Source organism: Dermatophagoides pteronyssinus, unplaced genomic scaffold, assembly GCF_027571235.1.
Source record: "Dermatophagoides pteronyssinus isolate colony J.1.1.1.1 unplaced genomic scaffold, Derpt_VIB-CSIC_2022.12 sq0009, whole genome shotgun sequence".
Classification (NCBI taxonomy): domain Eukaryota; kingdom Metazoa; phylum Arthropoda; class Arachnida; order Sarcoptiformes; family Pyroglyphidae; genus Dermatophagoides; species Dermatophagoides pteronyssinus.
In genome coordinates this window covers 22,630-48,834 of record NW_027461533.1, presented here as the reverse complement: position 1 = coordinate 48,834, position 26,205 = coordinate 22,630, and the positions used below count along the sequence as shown (strand labels likewise).

At 32.9% G+C, this 26,205-nt stretch overlaps 9 protein-coding genes across 13 annotated transcripts; 4 read left to right on the top strand and 5 right to left on the bottom strand.

Moving 5' to 3' along the window:
- Nucleotides 1–67: 67 nt before the first annotated feature.
- mRpL13 (mitochondrial ribosomal protein L13) lies at nt 68–699 on the top strand. Its single transcript, XM_027346090.2, has one exon. The coding sequence runs from the start codon at nt 68–70 to the stop codon at nt 614–616; it is 549 nt and encodes a 182-aa protein (XP_027201891.1). The 3' UTR covers nt 617–699.
- Nucleotides 601–3,069, bottom strand: LOC113795847 (uncharacterized). The gene is made up of 2 exons (XM_027346073.2): nt 1,269–3,069; nt 601–1,210 (listed from the first exon to the last, which is right to left on the bottom strand). Exons 1-2 carry the CDS (start codon nt 2,939–2,941, stop codon nt 670–672), a joined length of 2,214 nt encoding a protein of 737 aa, XP_027201874.2. The 5' UTR covers nt 2,942–3,069; the 3' UTR covers nt 601–669.
- A 16-nt stretch (nt 3,070–3,085) lies between these two features.
- LOC113795845 (ATP-binding cassette sub-family C member 10) lies at nt 3,086–8,035 on the top strand. The gene is made up of 2 exons (XM_075821318.1): nt 3,086–6,936; nt 6,989–8,035. Exons 1-2 carry the CDS (start codon nt 3,086–3,088, stop codon nt 7,416–7,418), a joined length of 4,281 nt encoding a protein of 1,426 aa, XP_075677433.1. The 3' UTR covers nt 7,419–8,035.
- A 280-nt stretch (nt 8,036–8,315) lies between these two features.
- Nucleotides 8,316–10,092, top strand: LOC113795855 (uncharacterized). Of its 2 annotated transcripts, XM_027346081.2 has the most exons (6): nt 8,316–8,608; nt 8,741–8,971; nt 9,023–9,139; nt 9,194–9,340; nt 9,399–9,516; nt 9,628–10,092. In XM_027346081.2, the coding sequence occupies exons 2-6, from the start codon at nt 8,747–8,749 to the stop codon at nt 9,969–9,971; spliced, it is 951 nt and encodes a 316-aa protein (XP_027201882.2). In that variant the 5' UTR covers nt 8,316–8,608; nt 8,741–8,746; the 3' UTR covers nt 9,972–10,092. The 2 variants fall into 2 exon arrangements, with proteins under 2 accessions (XP_027201882.2, XP_027201881.2); XM_027346080.2 differs by having other exon boundaries at nt 8,317–8,608; nt 9,399–10,092.
- Nucleotides 9,969–13,307, bottom strand: LOC113795849 (uncharacterized). Its single transcript, XM_075821319.1, has 4 exons — nt 12,784–13,307; nt 12,495–12,678; nt 12,032–12,436; nt 9,969–11,973 (listed from the first exon to the last, which is right to left on the bottom strand). The coding sequence occupies exons 3-4, from the start codon at nt 12,327–12,329 to the stop codon at nt 10,565–10,567; spliced, it is 1,707 nt and encodes a 568-aa protein (XP_075677434.1). The 5' UTR covers nt 12,330–12,436; nt 12,495–12,678; nt 12,784–13,307; the 3' UTR covers nt 9,969–10,564.
- Nucleotides 13,308–13,520: 213 nt separating this feature from the next.
- On the bottom strand, nt 13,521–16,058 carry LOC113795852 (ethanolaminephosphotransferase 1). 2 transcript variants are annotated; one of them, XM_075821320.1, is made up of 6 exons: nt 15,591–16,058; nt 15,467–15,535; nt 14,848–15,415; nt 14,560–14,780; nt 14,222–14,498; nt 13,521–13,773 (listed from the first exon to the last, which is right to left on the bottom strand). In XM_075821320.1, the coding sequence occupies exons 1-6, from the start codon at nt 15,654–15,656 to the stop codon at nt 13,769–13,771; spliced, it is 1,206 nt and encodes a 401-aa protein (XP_075677435.1). In that variant the 5' UTR covers nt 15,657–16,058; the 3' UTR covers nt 13,521–13,768. The 2 variants fall into 2 exon arrangements, with proteins under 2 accessions (XP_075677435.1, XP_027201879.2); XM_027346078.2 differs by lacking the exon at nt 13,521–13,773 and having other exon boundaries at nt 14,142–14,498.
- A 346-nt stretch (nt 16,059–16,404) lies between these two features.
- LOC113795861 (cytochrome c oxidase assembly factor 6 homolog) lies at nt 16,405–26,084 on the top strand. Its single transcript, XM_075821321.1, has one exon. The coding sequence runs from the start codon at nt 16,642–16,644 to the stop codon at nt 16,903–16,905; it is 264 nt and encodes an 87-aa protein (XP_075677436.1). The 5' UTR covers nt 16,405–16,641; the 3' UTR covers nt 16,906–26,084.
- Nucleotides 16,903–20,729, bottom strand: LOC113795846 (echinoderm microtubule-associated protein-like 2). The gene is made up of 11 exons (XM_027346070.2): nt 20,219–20,729; nt 19,928–20,164; nt 19,462–19,864; nt 19,370–19,398; nt 19,168–19,297; nt 18,887–19,096; nt 18,465–18,828; nt 18,135–18,392; nt 17,956–18,081; nt 17,481–17,898; nt 16,903–17,422 (listed from the first exon to the last, which is right to left on the bottom strand). The coding sequence occupies exons 1-11, from the start codon at nt 20,244–20,246 to the stop codon at nt 17,004–17,006; spliced, it is 2,622 nt and encodes an 873-aa protein (XP_027201871.2). The 5' UTR covers nt 20,247–20,729; the 3' UTR covers nt 16,903–17,003.
- On the bottom strand, nt 21,023–26,079 carry LOC113795844 (DNA topoisomerase 2-alpha-like). 3 transcript variants are annotated; one of them, XM_075821317.1, is made up of 6 exons: nt 25,938–26,079; nt 25,430–25,552; nt 23,700–25,368; nt 22,587–23,643; nt 21,415–22,534; nt 21,023–21,359 (listed from the first exon to the last, which is right to left on the bottom strand). In XM_075821317.1, exons 1-6 carry the CDS (start codon nt 25,971–25,973, stop codon nt 21,075–21,077), a joined length of 4,290 nt encoding a protein of 1,429 aa, XP_075677432.1. In that variant the 5' UTR covers nt 25,974–26,079; the 3' UTR covers nt 21,023–21,074. The 3 variants fall into 3 exon arrangements, with proteins under 3 accessions (XP_075677432.1, XP_075677431.1, XP_027201869.2); XM_075821316.1 differs by lacking the exon at nt 25,938–26,079 and adding an exon at nt 25,609–25,748; XM_027346068.2 differs by lacking the exon at nt 25,938–26,079 and adding an exon at nt 25,606–25,744.
- Nucleotides 26,085–26,205: the final 121 nt, after the last annotated feature.

The following is a 26,205-nucleotide window of genomic DNA, read 5'->3' as shown; positions in this document are numbered from 1 at the left end:
TGCCTGTCCACATGCAGATGATGATTTGAAATTCAACTTGGAAATAATTTTTTTCCAGCCAAAAAATATGACCAATTTAAGTCCCTATAAACGTGTTCAACAATGGATGGTATTCGCCAGGCAATGGTGGCTATTCGATGCTAAACAACAAGATGTATTCGATTCGGCACAAATGATAGCCCGATATTTGCATGGCCGTCATAAACCAATCTATGATACTGAACAAGATTGTGGTGATCATGTGGTTGTTATGAATGCTGCCCATGTTTCAATGCCATTCGATGAATGGCGTTATCGTTATTATTTTCATCATTCACATTATGCACGGGGCAAAAAATGGACACAAGCATATGAATTACACGCAAAAGATGCAAATCTAGTTATTTATAAAGCAATCTATAAAGCATGTGGCAATATTGGTTTAAAACGACAGGATCTCATTGCACGATTGCATATTTATCCGGATGACAATGTGCCTGATCATATAATGGCTAATATATCCGATCATATTCGACAATTACGTCCAGTACATAAATCTATTGGCGAATATTCACCTGAAGAAATTCAAAATTACCCAAAATTATTTGATTACTCAGATGATTATACAAAAAAATGATTCATTTATTACATTATTACATTATTGCCATTAAATTTTGTAATTTAGAAAAATTAGATTAAATTTTTGGGTTGTCGATCAAATTTTTCGGCCGTTCGAAGGAATGGTAAATAAGGATAAATATCGACACAGGTAATGAATGTTGCTAAATCTAATAAAAATCTAGTCGTATCGGATAACAACAAACGAATACGTGATATTTGAAATGTTCCACCAAAAAGTCTTGTTGATCGTTGTCGATGAAAATTATTAAAATTATGATCACAAACATATGGGGTTATTAATTTTTGGCGAAAATTTTGTTGTAAAATGTTTTTGATGTCATTATTTCTGATTTGTTCAAGAATTTCGGCTGTCGATGTGGTCAGTGGATAAAATGATGGAATTGATTTTGGTTGTTGTTTAATTCGGTCTTTCCATTCGAAATTGTTTTCCGTAAATATTGCTTTTTCAAACGATTCTTGCAGATTAAAACGTGTTGGCCAACAATATTGTTTGGCTTGAACTTTTCTGGCAATTTTTACATCCCGAAAAAATTCCGTCATACGATATAGATTGGATAGTGTATCATTTATATCGATTATATCCAAATTGCTTATTTCAAACAAAACAAATTAGCAATTTAATTAAATTTTTCATAAAACAAACTTACTCGATTCGTATATTCATTCGAAATGATCTGATTAGATTGAAACGTATACGTGAATAATGTAACCATTGATTCCAATTGAATAATTTATCTTCAAATCTGGTATGGCGAAATGATTGATTATGGAAATAATTCAATTCGGTTGATCCATTAAAATTGAATAAATCACGCAATATTAAGATAATGGATACAATACAAACAATATCATAGCAAGGTGATATACTTTTTCCATTTATATTATCCGTAAGCGATTCATTTGAATAATAATCGATAAAACGTTCGTAACGATATCTAATCAATAATAACAGTCCATCGGGCAGATTGAGATCATAAAGATAACGTTTAATTAAACAATAAAGATTGGGTTTGGGAATGATTGAATAATCCAAATTCAAATGTATAATCATATTACGCATTATTCGAACAATTTTTCTATAATCAGGATATTTATAATCCACAAATGTTAGAACATCCATGCTCAGTATTGTTTCTTGTTTATCGAGAAAATTTTCAAATAAATTGGCAAAACGTATCGAGCCAGCATTACACCAACGAATTAGATCAGTCAAATAGATATTGAAATTAAATAAACGTATAGCCAAATAAAGAAAGACCAGAATTTTGTATTTACTAATCACTTCATTGCTAAATGGTGATGAATGTCTAGTACCCACATTACATGCATCGAATGACAAATGTTTTTCCAAATATTTCGATTTATTCGACATATGTTTGAATTTCAAACGCTTAAATTGTTCTTCATCCATTAGCAATTCGGGTTCATTATCATCATTATTATCGGCGTCATCACTATCATTGTTTGTGGGTGTGACTTGTTTTGGCAAAGAACCACCAGATGATAAATAATCATTGATAAAATTGATGAATGCATTGGAATTGTCGACAAAATTAGTTGCCGAAACAGCTTCTGTGACTAATAATTTATTAGCTTTCACTGCCTTATCACGTTTATAGGGTCCTTTGATGATTCGCATTTGATATCTTGGATCCCCGCATTTATCCGGATCATTTTCATCAAAATATTTATCATTTTCATTCATTTTGATGTTTTTATATTTGCAACGATAACGATTGCCAAAACTTAATTGAAAGTTGTCATCTCTTGGCTGATTGATTGTTTTATGACGAGAATATGGTAAAATAAATTGATTATCATCATCATCCTGATTCAATAATGATGGATTGGCTAGAAGATAATTATCACGATATCTGGTTAATGGATGCAAACGAATTCTTTTTTCCATATGTTCATCAACAGCAAATGCAATATCACTTTCACGCAGATATTTGAACCATAATTGCATTGATACTGATATAAAACGTTGTTTCATTTCATTCGAGAATGGTAATCCGTTCAAATGGATTATTTGGAAAAAATCTTTAATAAATTCGATATAAATTGAATTGAATGCTTCGAATGTATTCCATGTGCTATGAATACCAATTTTATTCAAGTTTTTTGTCTGATTCGTCTTTCTTCGATCATTGCTCTGTTTGTTGATACGTATTTCTTTATGGCGAATTTCTTCGGGATATTCATCCGCAGCAACTTCTTTAGCGAATCCTTGACTTTGTGTTTGACAATGTGAACAAAATTGAAAACCATCTTCTTCGTAGAACTGTTCGGATCCACATTTTTGACAATGTTCCATCATTCATTCCGAATTTCATCACCGTAATCACAAATGAACACGTGCATTAGAAATTATGGAAAATCCCTAGATGGCACTATGTGTGCAAGTGTAATTTGATTTCCAGATGGAATCCAAAACCAAAAACTTAAAAGATTTTTGTTGACAATGAATTATTGGAATATTATCTGCAACAATTCCGAATCCGAATTGATCCATTATTGTGATGATTATCATTTATATACGTTGGATAATTGTTTTCAACAAACATTCTTAACGCTGCCAATCTATCTAGGTTTGCTAATTTATTGTTCATATCAATTAGGATTTCAAAGTTATTCGACAATAACCACAAATCATCATCGTTCAATAAATCAATGGTGTCATTCGATCGGTTTATTACTTTTAATTGTGATAATAATATGCCAAATTATTCTAGTTGGCATATCGAATCTCGTCACTATAAAATTATCAACATTATTGAAAATTGTTACATTAATTATTTATTGTTTTTGGTTTGATTGCATATCACCAAGAAGATCTTCTATTAATGATAAATGGAAGAGTTATATTTTAAAATCCTTTCTGTTCGTAATAGTTTTATTGAATATTTCTGAATGTTTGACCGGCTATCTAACGATCAACCCTGATGATAATCAACGAAAATTGATTCTTTTATTTACATCATGCATTTGTTGGTTTTTACATTATTTATTATTCATTATTCAACAACAACAACAAGTCATAACAACTGATGATGAACCATTATTATCTGATGATGATAATAATAATGAATTTGTTCTTAAATGCGATGAACTCGAATCATCAATAATATCGAAATTATTATTTCAATGGGTATCACCATTATTGGATAAAGGTCAATTGGAATCGAATGCTATCGATTCAAGTGATGATTTATTTGAATTACCGAAATCCTTATCAGCCCAAACATCATATCAATCGATAATTAATTATCTGGATTGTGATCAACAGAAACGTTCATTAATTGGTTATATGTTTTCAAATTTTTCAATGAAATTTGCATCATTAGGATTTTGGAAATTATTCGCCGATTCAATGAATATGTTATTTCCAATATTATTGAATCGTTTACTTTTGTATTTGGAAAACGCCAGTGATAATGATGAACATTCGAAAATTGGATTCTATTATGCATTTGGTTTATTATTGTGCACCATATTGAATACTGTTAGTATTTCATATTTCAATTTTCAAATTAGTAAAATATCATTAAAAATACGTTGCCAATTGATTCAGATGACATATAATAAATTATTTCGTATTCGCTCAACGACAATGATGAACGAATTCGATACCGGACAGATATTGAATCTGGCCAATACTGATGTTGAAAGAGTTATGAATCTGGTGCCATCATTATTTCAGTTAATATCATTGCCATTACAATTATTGGTCACTATTTATCTACTTTATTTGCAAGTAAATCTGGCATTTATTTCGGCGATAATATTTATTGTGATATTGATACCAATCAATAAAATAATCTGTGATCGTATCAAAATATTAAGTGAAAAATTAATGTTCTGGAAAGATAAACGTATTCGTTTAATATCGGAATGTTTAAAGGGAATTCGCACAATCAAATTGCATTCATGGGAACCATCATTTCGGCAAAAAGTTGAAACATTAAGAAACGAAGAAGTTAAATATCTGAAATACCGAAAATATTTAGATGCATTATGTGTTTATTTTTGGGCAACAACACCGGTCATCATATCATCATTAGTATTTGCAACATATGTTTGGTTGAATGGTGATAATATGCTAACATCGAGCAAAGTATTTACAACATTAGCGCTATTGGGAATGCTAATTATGCCATTGAATGCATTGCCATGGGTATTGAATGGTCTGATTGAGTCATTTGTATCAATCAAACGTCTAAATCGTTTTTATCAATTGAACGAACAAAATTGGTTGCAAGATTTATGTTGGGTTGATGATGATGAAATGTTATTCCATTTGAATGATTGTTCATTTAGTTATGGTGATAATTCAGATCAACAACAAAATTTTGAACTTGAAAATATCAATATGAAAATATTGAAAGGAAAACCGATTGCCATTACAGGTCGTGTTGGTAGTGGTAAATCAACATTAATCAAGTGTTTATTGAATGAATTAATCAAACGTGATGGCCAATTGAAAATTAACCAATGTTTTCAGCGACAAGCAATCGGTTATGTATCACAAGAACCATGGATTCAGGATACAACTATCAGGAAAAATATTCTTTTCGGTAAAGAATTTGATCCGCAATTTTATAATGAAATTATTGATGCTTGTCAATTATCGGATGATTTCCAGCAATTTCAATCAGGTGACCAAACACTCATTGGCAATCATGGTCAAACATTATCGGGTGGACAAAAATCTCGTATTCAATTAGCACGTGCATTATATCAGAATTTTTCTGTTTACTTGATTGATGAACCATTCGCAAGTATCGATCAACAAGTAGCCAGGAAAATTTATCGAAAATGTTTTGGTGGAATATTGAAAAATAAATCCATTATACTGATCACTAATCATATCGAATATTTACAACAAGACGATACCTTTCATATTTATTATATGGACAATGGTCATCTCATTGATTTCAATCATACAAAGCTAGTCAATAAAATGGATAATCAATCTGATCAAAATCATGATCAAATCGATAATCACAAACCAGCCACCATCGAACAAGAACAACATGAAGAAAAAGAAGAGCGTGAACATGGAAAAATTAAATTGGCTGTTTATATTCATTATATTCGATCGATTGGTTATTTTCTGTTCACAATGATCATTACATCCATTTGTTTGATGCAAATGTCACGTAGTGCATCCGATTTTTGGCTTTCCATATGGACTAATCAACAACAATCATCACACAACAATTCTTCATTGTTTTATCTGGAAATATTCATTATGATCGGTATTATCAATTCGATAATAACTTTGATTCGTGCATTTTTGTTCGCCTACGGTGGTATAATGGCTGCAACAGTTGTTCATAATGCATTATTGAATAAATTATTTCAAACATCAACATTATTCTTTGATATTATTTCCTTTGGCCAGATAATTAATCGATTTTCAACCGATTTATTCAATGTTGATGATGCATTACCCTTTACCTTGAACATCTTCCTTGCCCAAATATCATCATTAACAGCAGGTTTGATTGTTACGGTTTATGGTCTGCCATGGATGATAATCATATTTGTGTTGTTAACAATACCATATTATATTATACAAGAATATTATCGGAAAACATCACGCGAATTGAAAAGAATTTCGGCCACAACATTATCGCCAATTTATTCACAGTTGGATGATACCATACAAGGATTGACTATCATTCGTTCATTCAAACAAGATATCAGATTTAAAAATGAATTTAATGAAAAAATAAACATTTACACTCGTTGTCAATATGCAATCAATGCCATACAACAATGGTTAAATTTGCGGTTACAATTGATTGGTGCTTTGATAACTAGTTCGGTTGCATTGATTGCCGTTTATATTCATTACTATCATGAGCAATATTTAAATTCAAGTCTTATCGGTTTATCATTGGTATATTCATTATCATTGACAAATCTATTGAACGGCACATTTTCAGCATTTGCCCAGACCGAATTGGATTTGATTTCAGTGGAACGAATCGAAAAATTGATTGAAAAATTCAATGATTACAAGGAAACTGATAATGATGATGAAAAGGTGGAATTGGATAGATTATGGCCATCCAAAGGAAATATCCGGTTCGATAATGTGTCGATGCGTTATCGTTCAGATTTACCACTAGCATTGAAAAATATTTCATTCGAAATTCATCCAGGCGAACATGTTGCAATTGTTGGCCGCACTGGTTCAGGAAAATCATCAATTTTTCAAACATTATTTCGCTTGGTTGATATTGAAACCGGTTCGATCAGTATTGATGATATTGATCTGAAATGGATTGATCGAAATATAATCAGGTAAGAATTGAATAGAGATAATAGAATTGAAAGCAATATATTTTCAAAATAGATCTCGATTACATATCATACCGCAAGATGTATTCCTATTCAATGGTACTATTCGTGATAATCTTGATCCACAAAATCGATATGATGATAATGAAATATGGACAGCATTATTTGATTGCAAAATCAATATGCTTGTCGATAAATTAGGGGGTCTTGATTGTATTCTGGATGAAATGGGAACAAATCTAAGTGTGGGACAGAGACATTTGTTCGGTTTGGCAAGAGCAGTGTTGAATAGATCGAGAATAATTTGTATGGATGAAATAACTGCCAATATTGATAATGAAACTGGTCGTATTCTAGATGAATTAATCGAAACGGTATTCAAACAAACAACCATTCTGCATATTGCGCACAAGTTTGATTCAATTCGTAATTACGATCGAATTATTTATATGAATGATGGAACCATTGATCAACAACAACAATGATGATTATATAACCACCACCAAATACTAATTGTATGGCTTTACAATCAACCAAACCGGAACCTATATTTTTTACAATCAAAAATTATTAAATAAAATTATTTTTGAAAAAACGAATTTGTCTTACTGTCAATCAATCAAATATGGGAAAAAATGATTCATTTTCAATTTGATTTGATGATTGATAATTTCCATTTTCCATTTTTTTCTCTGCACTGATCAATCAAAAAATCACACAAAAATCTATTCTCTTTTGATTTCTGATATGGCTTCTTCCTCCTTTCTAGCTCATTTTCATTCAGTTTTCTCTTTTGTAAAAAATGAAACAAAAATTGAACAACAAAATATAGATGGCTTCTGGCTATATGGACATTAAAGAGTGTGTCGATATAGACTTTTTTGTTGTTTCTCTTTTCCATTGAATCATGAATAATAATGATACAAAAACATGGTTGGGCCAACCAATTTAGTTTGACAAGAGATGCAAAACATTTCCCCTGAAATTAAAAATCCAAATCTCCAACACTAAATCGAATTGGATCAAAATCAAATCCAATCGAAAATGAATGAAATGCAAACAAATAAACCATAATCAAAATAGGCGGAACTAGATCAACGAATGAACGAAAACAAAACAAAAAACAGCAAAATCATTGAATACAAGATCTATTCAGCAACAAAAATAGATAGCTTTTTTGTGAAACAACCTTTTGGATCTGTTGGAAATGGTCCATGAATGTTTGAATGATAATAGTGTGTATATAGTGGACACCGTACATTCGAAAAATCGTCAACAGTTAACATTCGATTCGATTCGTTCATTCATGTGGTGCACATTCTCTTTTTCTCTTTTTCCAAATTTCGATTCATTTTCATTTTGTTTCTTTGTTTGTTTGCGTTTGAATTGTTATTTGAAATTAACAAAAAACTGATGATCAAACCAATTCATTTCGTTTCAGTGTTGTCACACAAACAAGTTTGCATTAAATTGAAGAGAGTGAATGAAAAATAGATTGCCCGTTTTGGGAAATTTCATTGCTTTCATTGTCATCATCAAAACAACATTTGTAGTGTTGGAATCATCATTTTTTTCTGTGAATAATTTTCAATTGATTGATTGATTGGTGGATCGATCTACTACTTCCTGTGTGTGTGTGGATTTTTTTCAAGAAAACTTTGTGAATTTTTCGAAAGTAAGTTGAAATTGCAACATTGAAAAATTTCAGTTTGGTCAATAAACAAACAAAACAAAACCTAATTAGTTTTTTATTTGTTGTGACAACTAATTTTCCTTTTTGATTGTTTATTCAATTTGATGATGATAGATCATTATGGCTCATAATAATAGCATTCATATTGATGATTCGGATACATCATCATCGACTAATGATTCACAAACCACTACTATCGCTAATTGTGATCATATAGTAAATCGTAACTATAGTAATAACAGAAGGATTCAGCAAAATTTACCAATCGCAACATTAGATGTCCACAAAGGCGAAATCATTCGTTTACAGGTGAAAGTAATGGTTCCAATTGATGATCATCCAAATGTATGTGTTTCAATTAGTGAAAAGATTGAAAATTTTAATTTGCTTTTTCAGTATAATTTTGTTGGCAAATTACTTGGACCAAAAGGAAATTCGCTAAAATGGTTACAGGAAAAAACACAGACAAAGATGGCCATTTTCGGTCGAGGATCAATGAAAAATAAACAAAAAGTAAGCAAAGGTTATTTTGGCTATATTAATCGATTAATTAATGAAATCAATCAGGAACAAGAACTAAGAGAAACGAATGATCCAAAATATTCACATCTGAATGAAAATCTACATGTGGAAATAACAGCTATTGCATCGGCACCTGAAGCCTATCAACGTATCAGCCAAGCATTGTTCGAGATTAAACGATTTCTAGTACCGGTATGATATTATTCTGCTTTGTTGAAATTGTGAATTTAATCATTTTTTCTATTGAAAGGACTATTTCGATGATATACGACAACAACAACTGCGAGAATTGGGTGTCATTTCTGACGATCATCATCCACAGACATCTAAAATTAAAGTGGATTCCAATTCATCAACAGTATCGCCATGTAATTATCTTCAACATTATGATGAAATCGATGCAATTACCATCGATAATCACCATAATCTCTGTCATGATAATTCCCCAACAAATTTTAATAAAAATATGATCAAACCAGATAGAAAATGTTCATCAACATCATCGATACTTGACTCATCCACAATTCAAAGCCATCCACATCATGGTCATCAGCACCACCTCCGACAACAAGCTAATGAACAGTTGCAAGATAATTTTCTAATCATGAATAACTATGATATTGATGATTTAATAACACTTAAAAATGGTAAAAGACTGATTGTCGACTCGAATAATGGCCATTTAAAATCATCCAGAAAACTTTATCATCATTATGGTGTTGGCTGTGCAAATGATAAACAATCCACCAATGCAACAAAACGTTCGATAATGATGAAGCCATATTATCGAAGCGAAACGACATTTATCAATAAATTCCAATGAAATTAAAATAATAATTTTATTAATAAGATAATGAAACAATTTGGGAGAAAAAACAATCATTTGTGGTGTGGAGAATATTGGAAAAAATGATAAATTTTCAATAAACAAAATAAAGAATTTGAAATAATGTCTGTTTTGCTTATCAAGTCAATAACAACAGTCAGTTTTAAACATTTCAGGCATGGTTGTGGTTGAATGTAAAACATATCAAGAGATAATTTAGTTAAAGCACCGGGTTGTGTTTTCACCATTTTCATTAAAAGACTAGTGATAAATTTTGCATGCTGAACAGAGGTAGTAGTTTTTTGTTTTGTTTCAATAATAATTTTTCTTCAACAAAGTAAACGGAGAAAGGCAGACAAACAATTTTCCAACAATGTTTGATGTGATTTGTAATTGATGTGAAAATAAAAATTTAGATTAAAAAACGAGAAACCGGGTTGATTTGTATGTTTGTATAGAAAATAGAAATAATAATAGAAACATAATGATGAGGTAATCAATAATTGAGACAAGTTTGTGTTAACCGGGATTTTGTTTGAAACAATTCTTTTCCAATCCTATTTTTATAAATCAAATTCAACAACGACAATTTAAATCGAATCGAATGATGATGGATCACGATGATGATGATGATGTTGTTGTTGTTGCTGGTGATGATGATGATGGTGGAGATGATGATGAGCTTGATGCTGATGATGATATTGTCCCTGAGTGATAGTTTCATCAATCAACAATGATTGAATAGGATTTGAGGTAGATGAAAAATTGTTATTTAAACTAATTTGTGTTGCCGTTTGTTGTTGAGATTGAGGTTGGTTATAAATCGATTCACCGATCGGATTAAAATTAACCGAAGAGGATGATTCAATAGTATGACCCGTAGATTGATTTGAGCTATCATGATGATGTTGAACATGTGAATTGAGATGTTGATTATGATGATGATGATGAGAAGGTTGAAGAATGGGCGGAGGGGGAAGGAGAGGTGGTAGCTGATGTGGATGTGAATGGGGTCGACAATTTCTCAACGAAGATGATAATGTAGTTGGTTGTTTGAAATTAGAAAGTGATGGCAAACAAAATGGGGTATCAGTTTGATTGATCGAGAAATTCGGATTCAATGCTGCTGTCTTGGATTGAGATATTGGGAAACATTGCTGTAAACCTGATGCCGTTGCATTATCAGCATGATAATTGACAGCTGTGGTGGTGATGTTTGAAATGGTTGCAGAATTGAAATCTAAATTAGTGTAATCTTGCTGCGGTGGTGAACAATATTGCTGTTGTTGTTGTGAATAATTATTATCAAAATGGACCGAATGATTGTTATTATAATTATTTCTTGTTGATGATGGTGGTGTTGTTGTTGTTATGATTGGGACTGAATTATCAGCAGCAGCACTGACAATATCATCGTAGATAATTTTGTTTGGTGATGACCCGACTGGCATTGTTGAGGTAGAATGAGTAAACATGTTAATTAGCGGATGATTATTATTATCATTCGATAATGATCTTGTTCCATATGGCATTGTTGTTGTTGGTGATGATGATGATGAGGTAGTGGAATCACGATTGTTAAAGTAAATAAGATTCACTTGTAAATTGTTGATTGTTGTTGATGATGAGGATGAAGAGGTAGAAATCAAGGCAGTCGAATAATTATTTGGTTGTGTTGTTTGATAATTATCCCGTAGTTGTTGTTTTGGTTTCGAATTTTTCCTACCCGTCGAAGCTTTTTTGGTTGATTTTTTCGTCAAAGTCGACGATGATGTCGTTGATGTTGCCGGTGTTTCGGTTTGAACAGTAGAATTGTCACTGGTTGTGGTTGTATTTCGTCGTTTACACGATCGTGTATCTTGATCATGACTTTTTTTCGCATGTCGCACTAGATGATCTTTTCTACCAAACCTTTGCTTACAGAATGGACATGGAAAATTTCGAACACCAGTATGTACAACCATATGTCGTTTGACATCTTTTTGGGTAAAAAATCGACCTTAAACGAGAAAATTGGATTCAATTCAAAAAATTGAAATTCAGACAAAAACACCTACTTTCACATTGATCGCATTGAAATCTCCGTTCGGATTCGGGTCGTTTAGTTGCACGATACTTGATTGGTCTTTTTCGGCTATTGTTGGTGTTGTTTTTTCGTTTATCAATCTGATATGATGATGATGAATCGGTTGATGTTGTTGTTGAATCTACTGGTGGATGTGATGAATTATCATTAATTTTATCAGTATCCGACGTTGGTATTGTTGTTGTTGTGGTCAATAATGTATTCGAATTAGAATGACAAATATTTTGAAGTTCATCACCATTATTATCATCCATAACAATATTCATCATTTTTTCTTGTTGATAAACGAAAATCAATCAGCCAAAATTCTAGCATAATCAACCATATGATGGCAATCAGTTGTGCAACATTTTTTGTTCAAAGCAAAAGATTTCACCTAATAAAAGAATTTTAATAATGAATATCACTTTCATTTTCAATCAATCAAACATTACCCGAAATCAATGAACAAAACCACATCACACCACCGAATCGAACGGAGTTATGATTAGCCAATTCAGCAGAAATTTCCAATTCAAAATCCGGGACGAAAAAAGTGGATCCCGAATGAAAAAGCGAACACAGGGCAAAGAATGTGCGAATCAGAAGCAGAGAAGAATTCAGCAACAAAAGAAATTTCTGTGGAGTCATTCAGAAATGATGATACAAAAAAAAATTACAAACGTTCGATCGAATTCATATTTGGGTTAATTTAATTTTTTTTCGTCGACAAGGTCTACCTACGGAATTTGAATTCGATTTTTTTCTCCAAAATTTTTATAAAATTGAAAATATTAAAAGTTCATTTCGTTGTTGTTTGTCGTCGTCGTCATTTTTTTGTAGCGGCTTCAAATCATTATCATAAAAAAATCTGGATCATCTTAACAGGCAATAACAAAAACTATATCAATCAGCATCTGCGTGCTGTTGCTTCACAAGCCGCCGTGTATCATCATGATCGTTCGTTGATCGTCATCGGTGTGTAGTTGTATAGATTTTTTCTTTGAAAAAATTTATTAAAATCTCAAGGCCATCGATAATTCTCTCAAATGTGCATATGTTTTGTTTGTGGTGGTCGTCGATGGTGATGATAGTTTTTTTCTTTCTTGCTTGAATGTTGTGTTATGAAAATGGCGCGCTTGTTTTGTTCGACGACATTCAGCCATGCTTCTGCTTGTTTGTTTTCAGATGATGATGGTTGATGAAAATGTAAAATGATCGTTGATGGCCATTTGCTGAAACATAAACGAAAGTAAACTTGGACCATCATGATTATCATGATTATGATAGACATTTATCATTATCATTACCATCATCATTAGCGTGTGTTTGTAATAAAATACCTTTATATCCAAAATAGTGGATGGCTTATCATTAGGATTTAAATTGGAAAATTAAAATCTTTTCTTTTTTCTATTTTGTGTTCCCATTGAAAAGAAAAGAAGAGAATTTTCGTTTTGCAAATTAAATTTTTTTTATTAATTAGCAAAAAATTGTGCGATTTTATTTGTGGGGAGAAGGATGAAATTACATAAGGATATGATGAATAGATAGATGTGTGCGTTCTGGAACAAGAAATTCATTCGAATTTTTGTTTTTTGGCCAAAAACAATTCAAGTCAAAATAGTCGAAAGAAAGGCGTGCGTTTACGGGTAATCTCATTTGGAAAATCTCAAAAACCAAACACTTTTTCTTCTCAAAACAAACAAACAACCGGACCAAAGAAATCTTAAACTATTGAATCGAAAAAGAAGAAAAAAAATGGAAAAATTATTTTAAAATTTTGAATTCCAAGAAAAGAAAAAATTGATGCGATAGAGAAAAGTAATGCAGAAGTAAAAGGGGAATTCGGTCATCGTTCTTCAAAAAGTTTAATTTTTTTTAATTTGAAAAAATAATAATAATGTGTAGTTGTAAGAAAATATAGGAAATAAAAACAACAAAATTGTAAAGTGAAAATGTAAAATATGTGAAAAAATTAATTAAAAATTTCAAACAAAATAATGAGCATCTGATTTGAAAAAATTCAAGTGGAAAAAATAGGCATTCTCAAAACCATAAAAAGCAAACGGAAAGAAGCAAAAAAATTATACATTCAAAAATTTTATGATGATCATCATCATTCAATATTCATCTGTCATTGATCAATTTAATTTAGATTTATAATCATCAACAATTTTACCTAGATTTTCCTGTTCAGGGGATTTGATTGTCTGATCAGGTTTATCCAACGAAAAACAATAGATACCAAAATGATGACACATTTGTCGAACGATACAAATGGCATAGTGTAAATGCAGTACGGTATAAATAATGGCATTTATACGAAGCAAACGCAGTTCTTGTTGATCACTAATCGAACCAAATATTGCACATAATGTCGATAGCAATAATGGATATAAAAACCAATTGATTAAATCACATTTTGTCGATGACATTTGACTTACTATCAAACGACACTGTTAGCAACAACAACTTTCATTAATTACTTTTATCGAATGTTTTCCATGTTAAACTTACAGCAATATTTGAGAAAACCGTTCCCACCATAAAATAGAAAGTTCTGGGATCAACGTCAATAATATTCATGGGGGAAAATGTTGCCCATAGTGTTGATATCAGAAACAAGCCGATCAAGGATATTAATGGACGAAATGATTGATAAAACGTCTTCTGCTTAGGTGTTTGACATGTATAAACATTATAGAATGCTATCGGTATTGATAATAAAAAACTGGTGACTGGTCATAATCAAAGAAAAAGAACATTTTCATTACAAATCAAAACTATTTTTGGCTGAAAAATTACCATAAGAAATAGCTTCGAACAGTTCGCCAGATGTAAGATTGAGAATGGGCACGGTAAATTTCCAGAATTGATGACCATGACTGAAGGTAATGATATAGAGCAGAAATAATGCTATTTGTGATGCATCATAACTCCACGGCAGGTAAAGTATGCCGGTATTATATTTTTCCCAGTGTGATAAATAAAAGGTGATGTATATTGTCCAGAATATAAAATGCATTGCATATGGCGATTTTGAATAATCGGCACGGCCAAATATGGAATAAATACAGAATGGTATGAAAAATGCTGTCCAACTATCCATCCCATGATCCATTAGTTCACCCAATGGACCAGATGAGCGGGTACGCCGTGCATGTTTACCATCAATACCATCCAAGGTATGGGCAACAAAATGAAACACAGCACAAACAATCCAAACCCAACCCGGTATTGGCGCGGATTGTGGATGCGAATCACTTGATGCATAAAATTCCGGATCATATACACTCAGCAATAAACCATTTGCGGCTGTCATGAGAAAACCAACAAAAGTGAGAACATTTGGCGCCAACCACATTGGAACAAGCTTTGGAAAATTTTAATTAAAAATGCAAATCAATCAATCAATGATGCATACCTTAACAACCGTGTTCCAAAATGGATGCATAACATATTTGCTCAATGGACTAGTATCTTTTGAACTATACTGTTCGGGTGGAGATTGAATGAAAAAAAATGAAAACAAAGCAAAGCATACATACCACATAATTTTCGAATCCTTTAAGATGATTATAATTCAAATATTTATAATTGAATATAGAAGCCATTTTGTGTTTTGTTTGCTCAAAATAGCAATTTTCGTTTTGTTTCTTAAAAGAGTGTTGTTTAGAACAACAAAAGTCTGATTCGATTGTTTGACTGCTAAAGAATTAGCATTCATTGAATTCAAGTAATATAATTCAAATTAATTCATAACATTCACCGATGAATGGAGGAAGACAAATCGAGAAAAAATGAAAAAGAAATCAGGACGCCAAATTGGATTGATTATTTTTGCTTGGTTGGAAAACAAAATTCAAAATCCAATCGTTGGTCGTTTTGTTTCTATCGCTGGTAATTCAATTCATCCGTTCAAGATAAATCAAAGTTCAAATGTAATGTAATAATGATGATTTGGAACCTGATACAGTTTGGTGAACAGTAAAAAGATCATTGGTTTTTTCTTTCTCTTGATAATAATTCGATAATCAATCAATCAAAACAAATAAATGAATGAAATCAATCATGACTAGTACGATGGTATCGTTGATTATTATTTTTGATGATCATCATCAATATCATATCAAGCAAATTATTATTGAATGGTAGGCTGTCCTAATAGCATTACATGGCCATTAGCAAAATGTATGAATGATATGAGTGATAGTGATAATGATTTAAACACACATCAGCAGCATTGATAATTGGTTGGATGGAAAAATGCTGATCTGCTAAAATAACAACTAATTTGGCAGAAGAAAAACTGTTTATAACGCCAATTAGCAGCAGAAATAGAAAAAAAATCAACTTTCAATTCGATTCGATATTTACATTGAATTGAATGATGCTGATTTCAAGCAGCAAAAAATGCCGTTTTCAGTTACGTTCACCAATGTCGTTATCGAACAACAACAACAGCCCGGTCGAAAAACATGTGATAATTCCGTATTTAGCTGATTGGTTTACGAAAAATCTTTTCGCAAAACCTTGAAAAAACAAAACATCGAATCAATTTACACAATAGTTTCCAGTAGCGACAACAACAGCAAGATCATGTCATTTCCACGAAAAGAACAGCGTTTAAAGTGTTATTCAGCTCGTGATCAATTCTGGTCATGTTTAGATCAACATTATGATGGCCATCAAAAAAATGCTAGTGATGAAATACCGACTGAATGTCAAAAATTGAAGACATTGTTCGAAACCGAATGTCCCCAACAATGGACTCAACATTTCAATCGTAAATATCAATATCTTAAATTCAAACAAAAAATTGAAACCGGTTATGAACCAATCGATGATGATGATCATAAATGAATAATGTCAATTGAGTGATTTTATTGATTAAAATGTATTATATCAAAAATGAATAAATAATTTTTACTTTTAGCAAAAAAAATGATGTAAAATATTTTTTATGAAACGGACCATTGTAGAATGGCTGAATCTTTACCACCAATCGAAATGACACGGCTATCGTCGGCTAAAAATCTCACAGTCTGTATGGTAGCAGTATGACCGGAATATGAATGATGTAAACATTTTGGCTGACAAGATGGATAAGAAAATAGATTCAAACGACCAATATCATCACCGGTAATCAATAGTTTGCTATTATTCGAACGATCAGTGCTGCTGATGAATGGACCTATCGATAGATTATTATCCGGCCAAATACCAAACACATTGAAACCAATCATTGAATTGTGTGTAGCAAATTCTAGATCACGTGCTATCGACACATTGTTCAATTGTCGACAAATCGAGGCATTCCAATAAAGATGCTCGAACAGAATGGATGTTGTTTGTATATAGGTATTGGATGTATCCCAATCTAGTTTGGCCCAATCGATTGATTAATTTAGACTTTTTTACACTTATCAAATCATTACCTATACTGATTACGTAAGATGTATGACCAGAGCAACGGCCAATTCGATTGAATTTGCGATATTCCTCACTAACTTGATAAACATAGATATTATTATCACGAGATGCAAGTGCAACATAACGTCCATTTGGCGAAAATTTAATGCTTTCAATCAAATCTGAACCATCGTTATGCATTGATATTAGTTGTCGTGTAGTCGAATCCAACACCATCCAACGTCCATTGGTGGTGGTACTCAAAATTAGAATACTGCCATCAGGAGAAAATGATGATGAATGAACTGCCTCGCCAATATCTTTACTCCATACAACCAAATGAGACATGGTGTCCCAAAGATGAATATTTTTATCATAACCACCTGTTATGAATTGATTCTGTGTGGGATGTATGGCCAATGCATTCAACTCATCAGTATGACCCTAATTTTTCATTAAAGATAATTAATCACTTTTCAACTTATAAACTAAGTATTTTACCTGAATAACCAATGAAAAATTCAATGACATTGTTCCTTGTAGAATACAATTTTTCGTTGTACCGACAATCAACATTGATCCTTTACCGGTAGTCAACGTTCGCACACCACCGTATTGATCGGGCAGCTTTTCAAAATTGCAAATTCAATAAACTAATCGAAAAAAGGTGAAAAACAAACCTTTGCTTCTCGGCCAGTACGATTCATATTGGCATTCCATTCGATAATTTTTTTATCTTTACCGCCGCCGGTAACAATGGTACCATCTTTCAATGCACAAATATCAAATATAGAACCATCGTGCGCATCATAAATAGTTCGCTGTATACGGCCAGTATTTGGCTGCCATATGATAATATTACCATTCGAATCACCGGTTAATAGTTCACCAACATCATTGAACGTCATACAGAGAATATATTTTGGTTTATCTTGTTTCTGTCATTGTTATGAGCAAGCAAAATGATAACCCAATTCAATCACACAAAAAACAACAACAAATCCCCATACCTCGAATGATCCAATTTTTTTGGCTAATGAACCACCTTCGATATCCCAGAAATGAATATGGCCTTTGCCAATAGTGATTAATAAATTTTTTTCAATCGGATGAAATTCTGCAGCCAATACTGGATCACATGTTGACTTTGCTTCCGATATTTTATGTCCATTCATTCCTTTATGCCATTCCCATAATGACAGTAAATGATCATTGGATTCATCCACCACACATAGAAGATTTCCGCCATCCAATTTGGAAAACGTTATACAACTAATGCCACGATCAAATTCACCATTCTGTTGTCCCAATATATGCAGAGTGTTCAGGCTGACCGAATCCCATATTCGAACATGTGGCCTTTTTTCCAATCGACTAAATCAATCGATATTGAAAAATAGAATAGAACTTCAAACAACAAAACAATTCTTACCAATCATGACTAATACTTTGTCCAGTTGCAATTAACAGTTTATTAGGATGTACAGTCAGACAACGTATTTCATTGGTGTGGCCATTGTAATGACGTTGAATTTGATCATCAATATTATACAGGACAACAACTGCTGCCAAAAAATAGACGATTTCGCCTGTCGGTAACAGGTATAGATTGTGTCGACAATCACGTCCTCTATAGCCATATCTATGGTTTTGGAAATGTCAAATCACAGAGAGAATAATCCATCAATCAAACAAAACAAACAAATAACTTACGCCCATTCCAATTTCAATCGTTGTAATGGTGGACTGGTTACATTCTTAATGGTATATGTTTGCAATAAATCTGTAGGTATATGGATTTGTATTTGTCGATCACAAATATTATATTTTATCACTCCTTCCACTATTGTGTGTGGGTGGAAAGAAATTTCAATATGAGTAAATCAAAGTAAATAAAATTGCAAAAATTGAATACCTTGATTGTAGAAGAAATCCTTTTGATTGCTGCGGATAGAATGAGAAAAGAAAGGTAAACAAAGCAATAAAATGAATCTTGAAAGCACATACTTGATATTGGGATCAATCGATTGAAAACGTATGTCCTGGCTGGCTGACCATCGTTTCATAGATTTCAGGTTCGAACCGGAATTCATTCTCATCAATGATTTCGAATGATTCATCGACGATATCGAACGATAATGTTGATGGTGATTATTGATGGATTGTGGCGTTGATGTGTGGTCATAATGTAATGAGGTAGATGATGGATAACGACGAGTATTGAATGTCATTTGATCATTGTTATTATTGCTTGATTGTAATGAATTATTTGTACCATTCGATGATAAGGATGACAAATTTTTAGCACGAAACATATTGCCACGATTGTTGTTATTGAAAATATTTTTGCCATTATTCTGCTGATGATGACTAGTCGGTGATAAATGATGATATGATGTTGTTACGATTGCTTTATTTCAACGAAAAAACGGCAAATTGCATTTCAAAACAAAACAACAATAACAAAACATACCACGTCCTTCGAGTTGATTCAATCGTCGTAATACATCGGCCAATGTACTTTTCAAACAAACAATTTCATCGCACTGGTCGGCCAATTTTTTTTCCATTTCAGCCATACGTATGAATATTTGATTCATATTACAACAACGATCATTAGCAAGACCGTTCATAATGCCGTTTTCGCCTGATAATCCACCAACACCAATTACACTTAGACTTGAGTTGGAATTTGACATAAGACTTTCGTCTTTCATATGAATTCAGATTAATGTCAATTCAAATTACCATATGCAAATATTACCTGTAGAAAGGCCGATAAATTCGTCCATTGTGTTTGAATGAATGATTTTTAATTAAGTTGCCCACAAATTGTCGATATCCAAACAGAACAAAAAACAAAAATGCTTGTTTGTTTGACTCAACGATCACATTTCGATAATGATGATGATGATAACAATCACCAACAACAACAACAATTTAGGACAAATTCTTTTCCAGTGATGCTTTTCACAAAACTAAAATTTTAAAAGATTAAAAATCAATTATTTGACTTGTGGCATTCGGTTTGTTGCTATATGAAACAATTTTTAGTAATGGTTTTTGTTGTTGTTTTCGTTATTTTCTCGTTCTCAGTTGAAACTTGAAAATTTCGACAAGTTGGCTAAAATCCTGACTCGTTCACACCGCACTCTGCATATACTGATTACGACGATAATCAAGAAACTTGCTACCACGACGACCGATCTCGACCGACGACGACGATATATATAGCAGAGATGTAAGCGTAAAAAGAGAGAATTCTCTCTTTCTCTCCTCTCTCACTGTCTACATCTCGGTTAATGATGTTTTGAGGCAACCTAAAAAATATATTTTTTCTGGTTGGCTGATTGATTGCAACCAAAGGAAAAAACGCCATACACATTCTCTATCGAAATGCCATCATTCATCATCATGATCATTCATCAAACACTGACGTTATGACTGCTTTTTCCTTGCCTTGCAATTTCGGCTTGGCTGGTTCAGTTTTGCAGTTAATGGTCAATGATAATTGCCGGTAATAATGTTGGAAGAAAAAGATGTCCACCGGAAGATGGCACTGGATCGATTATTAGAAAAATTGCTTTTATTATTTTAAAAAAGTGAATCAATTGCTAATGTTAATCATCAATATCAATTAAATCATCCGACAAAACAGTGTCATCATCGTCGCCATCATCATAATCATCTTCTGAATCATCATCATTATCCAATATTTGTTTGTAATTCGTTACTCTACGAGCACGGAGTGATGGCTTGGGTGACGGTGTTGGCAATTCTTGTAAAGAATCCTCGTCCTCATCGCTCGATATGATGAATTTGTGTTTTTTATTGGCAGTGGTTTTTTTCGGTTTTTCAATAACTTCGTCATCGAATTCATCAGATTTTCGTTTATCGTTATTGGTCTATTCAAATTAATCAATAATCAATTTTGTTAGAGACAATCAACAAATAACTTACCGACGAGGATTGTTTAGTTTCAAATGTTTTCAACTTGGTATCTTTTGCTTTACCAAAATTGATTGTCGTCTGTTTAAGTTTCAACTTGTTGGCAGGCTGTTTAGGCTTTATTTCCACCACATCATCATCATCATCTTCATCACTTTGGGCATTTGATTTTTTATCAGTTTTAGCAACTGCAGCAGCAACAGCTCCAAGCATGGCCGTAATTGTTTTTTGATTTTCGGGAGATTTTCCATCATCAGATTGATTATCCTTTTTCTTATCTTTGTTTGAATTGGTGGACTTTTTAACCCGTTCTTTTTTCTCTTTTTTGGGCTGATATTTTTCAAAATCGATTTTCGGTTCAATACGATCAGCCTGTTCACTTGGTTTATAGATGTCGGCAATGTTTGTAAGTTTCAACCCTTTTGCAGTGATTTTGGCCGATTTTTTTGGCTTAATACCTTTCATTGCAGTTTCCCGTTCCATTTTTTCAACCCGATCCAATTCTTCGACGAATGAATCCAAATCTCTTTCCCATAGCATTTGCGGTGTTGAACGCTTCAGATCTTCAAGTTCAGATTTTTTGGCATCACGTTTTTTCAACAATTCTTGAACATTTTCTCTCAACATGGTTCGCATGGTCATATCGATGAGATAGTCATAATCATATTTTTTCTCTTCTTCTGTTTCTTGTTCGTCGACTTCTTCATCGTTGTCATTGTTGGCTGATTCAGTATCATTTTGATCGATATTATATTTTTTACGCCAAGCTTTCACTGGATCCGAATCATATTTTCGTTCGAGCAAAACTTTGAGAAATTCCTTCTTCTTGATGTTTTCCATGATGATTTTCTTATCATTTTTCTCCAGAATGAAACGAGCTTGATTTTCAAGTTTCAATGCCTCAGCTTCAAGCATACCTTCATAGTATTTCTTTCGTCGAACATAAAAATCCAGACGAACTGGGAAAAATTCTCGTAAGATATCCAAAGACGACTCGTATCGTCGGATAATGCCATTCTTATCGAACAAAACCATCGATGAAATAGACATGGACGTTTGTAATCGAAATTCTTTGTGAATTCCTTCGCGCATCACTTTTTCCAATGAACTTTCATTCATTTGTACTAGAAATCTATGGACAATGAAAAAAATTAACAACAAATCAATCATTATACAACACATACTTGATGGTAGTATCGGTATGATATTCTTTGTAATCGTTGATAAGGGCTGGACTTTTTTCTGTGCCATGTAACATGGGCTCCAAAATGGATTCCTTATATACTTGTGTCCAGGTACGCACTGGTAATTCGGTAATTTCAATAGTACGTTCATCCAATATGGCAACTTCGCCATTGATAACATATTTCATTGGATCTACTTTGACTACAGTACCTCTAAAACCTTTGTACCATGGATTCATTTCAACAGGTTCTTCATTGCGAATCATCCGTTTAATATTATCGACAATGGCTCGTGGATCATAATTGGGAACTTTAGTGCTCCAACCAGTACCAATACCTTCGGCACCATTCACCAAAACCATCGGAATAATTGGAACATAGTATTCCGGTTCGATTCGAAGATTGTCGTCATAGAGATGAGCCAATAATGGATCATCCAATGGTGGAAATAATTTTCTCGCCAATGGACTCAACATTGTGAAAATGTAACGAGGACTAGCCGCATCTTTACCACCTTGAAGTCTGGTACCAAATTGACCATGCGGTTCTAGCAGATTAATATTATTACTTCCAACAAAATTCTGCGCCAAATTGATAATGGTCGACATCAATGACATTTCACCGTGATGATAGGCACTCAATTCACCAACCGATCCAGCCAATTGTGCAACTTTAACTTCACGTTTATCATTACGCTTAAAGCAAGTATAGATCACTTTACGCTGGCCAGGCTTGAATCCATCAACCAACGATGGTATGGAACGTTCGTTATCCATATTGGAGAAGAGAATCAATTCTTTGTTGATGAAATCTTTATAGGTCACTTCATGTGTATTGTGTTCATAGAGATAGATTTCTTTTTCACCATTTTCACGTCGTCGTCGACGTTCTTCCATGCCGGATGTTAGCCAATCTTTTCTAGCTTCGACCATTTTTTTGCTGAATGCCAATTCGACTGCTTTATCATCACCATCATCGTCATAACGGAATTTGATACGATGACGTTTCATGTCGGAAAAATACTCCTTTGCCTCTTCCGATGTGGAAGTACCCAAACCTATCGATTGGACAAATTATCAATCAAAGAGTACATTTGCAATGAAAAAATAATACCTTTGTAGTATTTTATCTTGTATGTTCTATAGTTTGGTGTTTCCTGCTTCCATTCTTCGAATTCGGGTAACGAATAGAATGCTCGTTTGAAACTGCCTTTGGTAACCTTTACAATGGGTGTGATGAATTCTTCGAGAAAATTCAATTTGATCAAAGATGGCCAATTGAAATGGATAAAATTGATGAGCAATCCTTTGATATGAGAACCATCCTGATCCTGATCGGTCATGATCATCAATTTACCATATCGAAGTGTTTTCAGATCTTCAATGGTGTTATACTTTTTCTTGTATTGCAGACCAAGAATTTTCACCAGACTATTAATCTCGGCGTTCTCCATGATTTGTTTATGAGTTGCCTCACGTACATTCAACATTTTACCACGCAATGGAAACACACCGAATTTATCACGGCCAACAACACCGAAGCCAGCGATAACTAATGATTTGGCCGAATCACCTTCGGTCAAGATCAATGTGCAGTCCAGCGAATTTTTCGTGCCAGCATCATTGGCATCCTCCAATTTGGGTATACCTTTCAGTTTATTGATCTTTTTCGAACTCAACTTTTTATCCATTTCGGTTTGCTGTTTGAAACGAATCCAGGTGAGAATCGAATCGACAATACCAATTTTCATGGTGGATTGGAAAAATTTTTCACTTGGGGTGCATTTGGAACCAAAATTTTTACTTTGCAATGTCATTGTCTCTTTTGTTTGCGAATCGAATGTGGGATTTTCGATAAGACAATTGACAAAAATCCATAAATGATTACGTATCTGATGTGGTTTAAGATCTACTTTCGATTTTCCACTCTTTTTCTTCACATTTTCGATCAATTTAGCAATGATTTGATCGGCAACGTGATCAACATGTTTACCACCACGTGTTGTAGCAATACTGTTGACAAAGCTAATCTGCTGGAAACCTTTATCACTTAATGCTATGCCAATTTCCCATCGATCATTAACAACTTCATGTGCCAATTTCAATGGTTCATTATTTTCGTCTTCTTTATCCTTGATGAACAAATTGATGTAGCTTTGAAATCCACGAACAGGAAGACATTCACCGTTAAGAAAAACTTTTACTCCCTTCGATGAACCGGCAACATCATATGCTCGACGGCTTAACAAATCGACAATATCCTTATCCAAATGTGACATTTTGAATTTTTTCAAGTCCGGTTTGAATGTTACACGAGTAAAATCTTCACCTTTGGCTGGTCGTATGATTGGCTCTTCAGTAACTTTCATATTATCTTTCCATACTTGGGTGAAGCAGTTATTATATTCGCGAGATGAAGTTTCAATTTTGAACATGGTGCTGAAAATATTACACAGTTTAGCACCATAACCATTACGACCACCGACAACTTTTTTGTCAGAATCATTATAATTGGATGATGTTAGTAAATGACCGAAAATCAATGAGGGAACGTAAAGTTTTTCATCTTTATGTATGACAACAGGTATACCACGGCCATTATTGTAGACACTTATTTCATTATCTTCGCTATTGATATCGATACGGATACAGCTCATTTTCGGGTCACGAATTTTATTGTCAGCAGCATTGACGAGAATTTCGTCGAAAATTTTATACAATCCGGGCACATAGCAAACATCACGCAATACCATTCCTCTTTGGCTATCATATACCCACATTTGCTATTCGATGATGAAATGCAATCAATTGTATATCAATTGTCAATCAATAATTATTACATACCTTGGTTTCTTTTTCCACCGAACCAATATAGGTATCTGGACGCAACAAAATGTGTTCCAATTGACTTTTTTTCTGATATATCTCCTCGATGTCACGTTTTTTTTCATTCTGACTATTCAAGGCCTGTCAACAAAAGAAAAACAATTATTATTGGAAAATCAATCATTAGCTATTACAACGTGTCTGCAAAGAAACTGATGAAAATATTTAGGCTGCAATAATCGTCGTTGACAAACTAAATAACTCGATAACATCTTGTGATTTGATCAATTGAATTAGTCGATGTGGATTCATTCCATCAGAATTATTATTATGCGAGTAAATTTACTATACAAGCTAGAAACATTGAAAATTATCGATCAAGATGGTCATCTACCAATTATCACCAGGCACCATGCTGATGCTAAAAGATATGTTCTATATGAAAAGTACTTTTATTTTTAACCCTTCTTGCTTTGTCAAAACTAAAAAAATGATAATGTGATAAGGGCAAAAGATTGAAACGAACCTTGAGCGGCGGTCGATTACTGAGAAAATCATCCATAATCGAAATTTCGGTCAAATTAAATATATCGTCAAAGAATGGTAAGTTCAAGCGAACAAATTCAAATTCGTTGATCTATGGGTAATGCACACAATCGAGATGATGATGAAATGCGAAATTGGAAAAACAAAAATTTTTGTCGACTTGATTGTTAGCAAAAGCAAAATTAAAATGATTACTGAATTCGAAACTTTGTTCAACGGATTTGTGTTGGGGCTAACGAAAAAGCTGA

Coding starts and splice junctions, on each gene's coding strand:
- mRpL13 (XM_027346090.2), top strand. CDS start 68: ATGACCAATTTAAGTCCCTATAAACGTGTTCAACAATGGATGGTATTC.
- LOC113795847 (XM_027346073.2), bottom strand. CDS start 2,941: ATGATGGAACATTGTCAAAAATGTGGATCCGAACAGTTCTACGAAGAA. Junction 1,211..1,268: donor CGAATGAATATACGAATCGA/GTAAGTTTGTTT, acceptor GTTTGAAATAAG/CAATTTGGATATAATCGATA.
- LOC113795845 (XM_075821318.1), top strand. CDS start 3,086: ATGAATTATTGGAATATTATCTGCAACAATTCCGAATCCGAATTGATC. Junction 6,937..6,988: donor ATTGATCGAAATATAATCAG/GTAAGAATTGAA, acceptor TTTTCAAAATAG/ATCTCGATTACATATCATAC.
- LOC113795855 (XM_027346080.2), top strand. CDS start 8,747: ATGGCTCATAATAATAGCATTCATATTGATGATTCGGATACATCATCA. Junction 8,972..9,022: donor CAATTGATGATCATCCAAAT/GTATGTGTTTCA, acceptor TTGCTTTTTCAG/TATAATTTTGTTGGCAAATT. Junction 9,341..9,398: donor TTAAACGATTTCTAGTACCG/GTATGATATTAT, acceptor TTCTATTGAAAG/GACTATTTCGATGATATACG.
- LOC113795849 (XM_075821319.1), bottom strand. CDS start 12,329: ATGATGAATATTGTTATGGATGATAATAATGGTGATGAACTTCAAAAT. Junction 11,974..12,031: donor TCAATGCGATCAATGTGAAA/GTAGGTGTTTTT, acceptor TTCTCGTTTAAG/GTCGATTTTTTACCCAAAAA.
- LOC113795852 (XM_027346078.2), bottom strand. CDS start 15,656: ATGGCTTCTATATTCAATTATAAATATTTGAATTATAATCATCTTAAA. Junction 15,416..15,466: donor TTTGGAACACGGTTGTTAAG/GTATGCATCATT, acceptor AATTTTCCAAAG/CTTGTTCCAATGTGGTTGGC. Junction 14,499..14,559: donor CGGTTTTCTCAAATATTGCT/GTAAGTTTAACA, acceptor TGTTGCTAACAG/TGTCGTTTGATAGTAAGTCA.
- LOC113795861 (XM_075821321.1), top strand. CDS start 16,642: ATGTCATTTCCACGAAAAGAACAGCGTTTAAAGTGTTATTCAGCTCGT.
- LOC113795846 (XM_027346070.2), bottom strand. CDS start 20,246: ATGGACGAATTTATCGGCCTTTCTACAG. Junction 20,165..20,218: donor ATTTATCGGCCTTTCTACAG/GTAATATTTGCA, acceptor TTCATATGAAAG/ACGAAAGTCTTATGTCAAAT. Junction 19,399..19,461: donor TCGATTGATCCCAATATCAA/GTATGTGCTTTC, acceptor TTCTATCCGCAG/CAATCAAAAGGATTTCTTCT.
- LOC113795844 (XM_027346068.2), bottom strand. CDS start 25,683: ATGTTATCGAGTTATTTAGTTTGTCAACGACGATTATTGCAGCCTAAA. Junction 23,644..23,699: donor CAAGATAAAATACTACAAAG/GTATTATTTTTT, acceptor TCCAATCGATAG/GTTTGGGTACTTCCACATCG. Junction 21,360..21,414: donor AAACTAAACAATCCTCGTCG/GTAAGTTATTTG, acceptor TAATTTGAATAG/ACCAATAACGATAAACGAAA.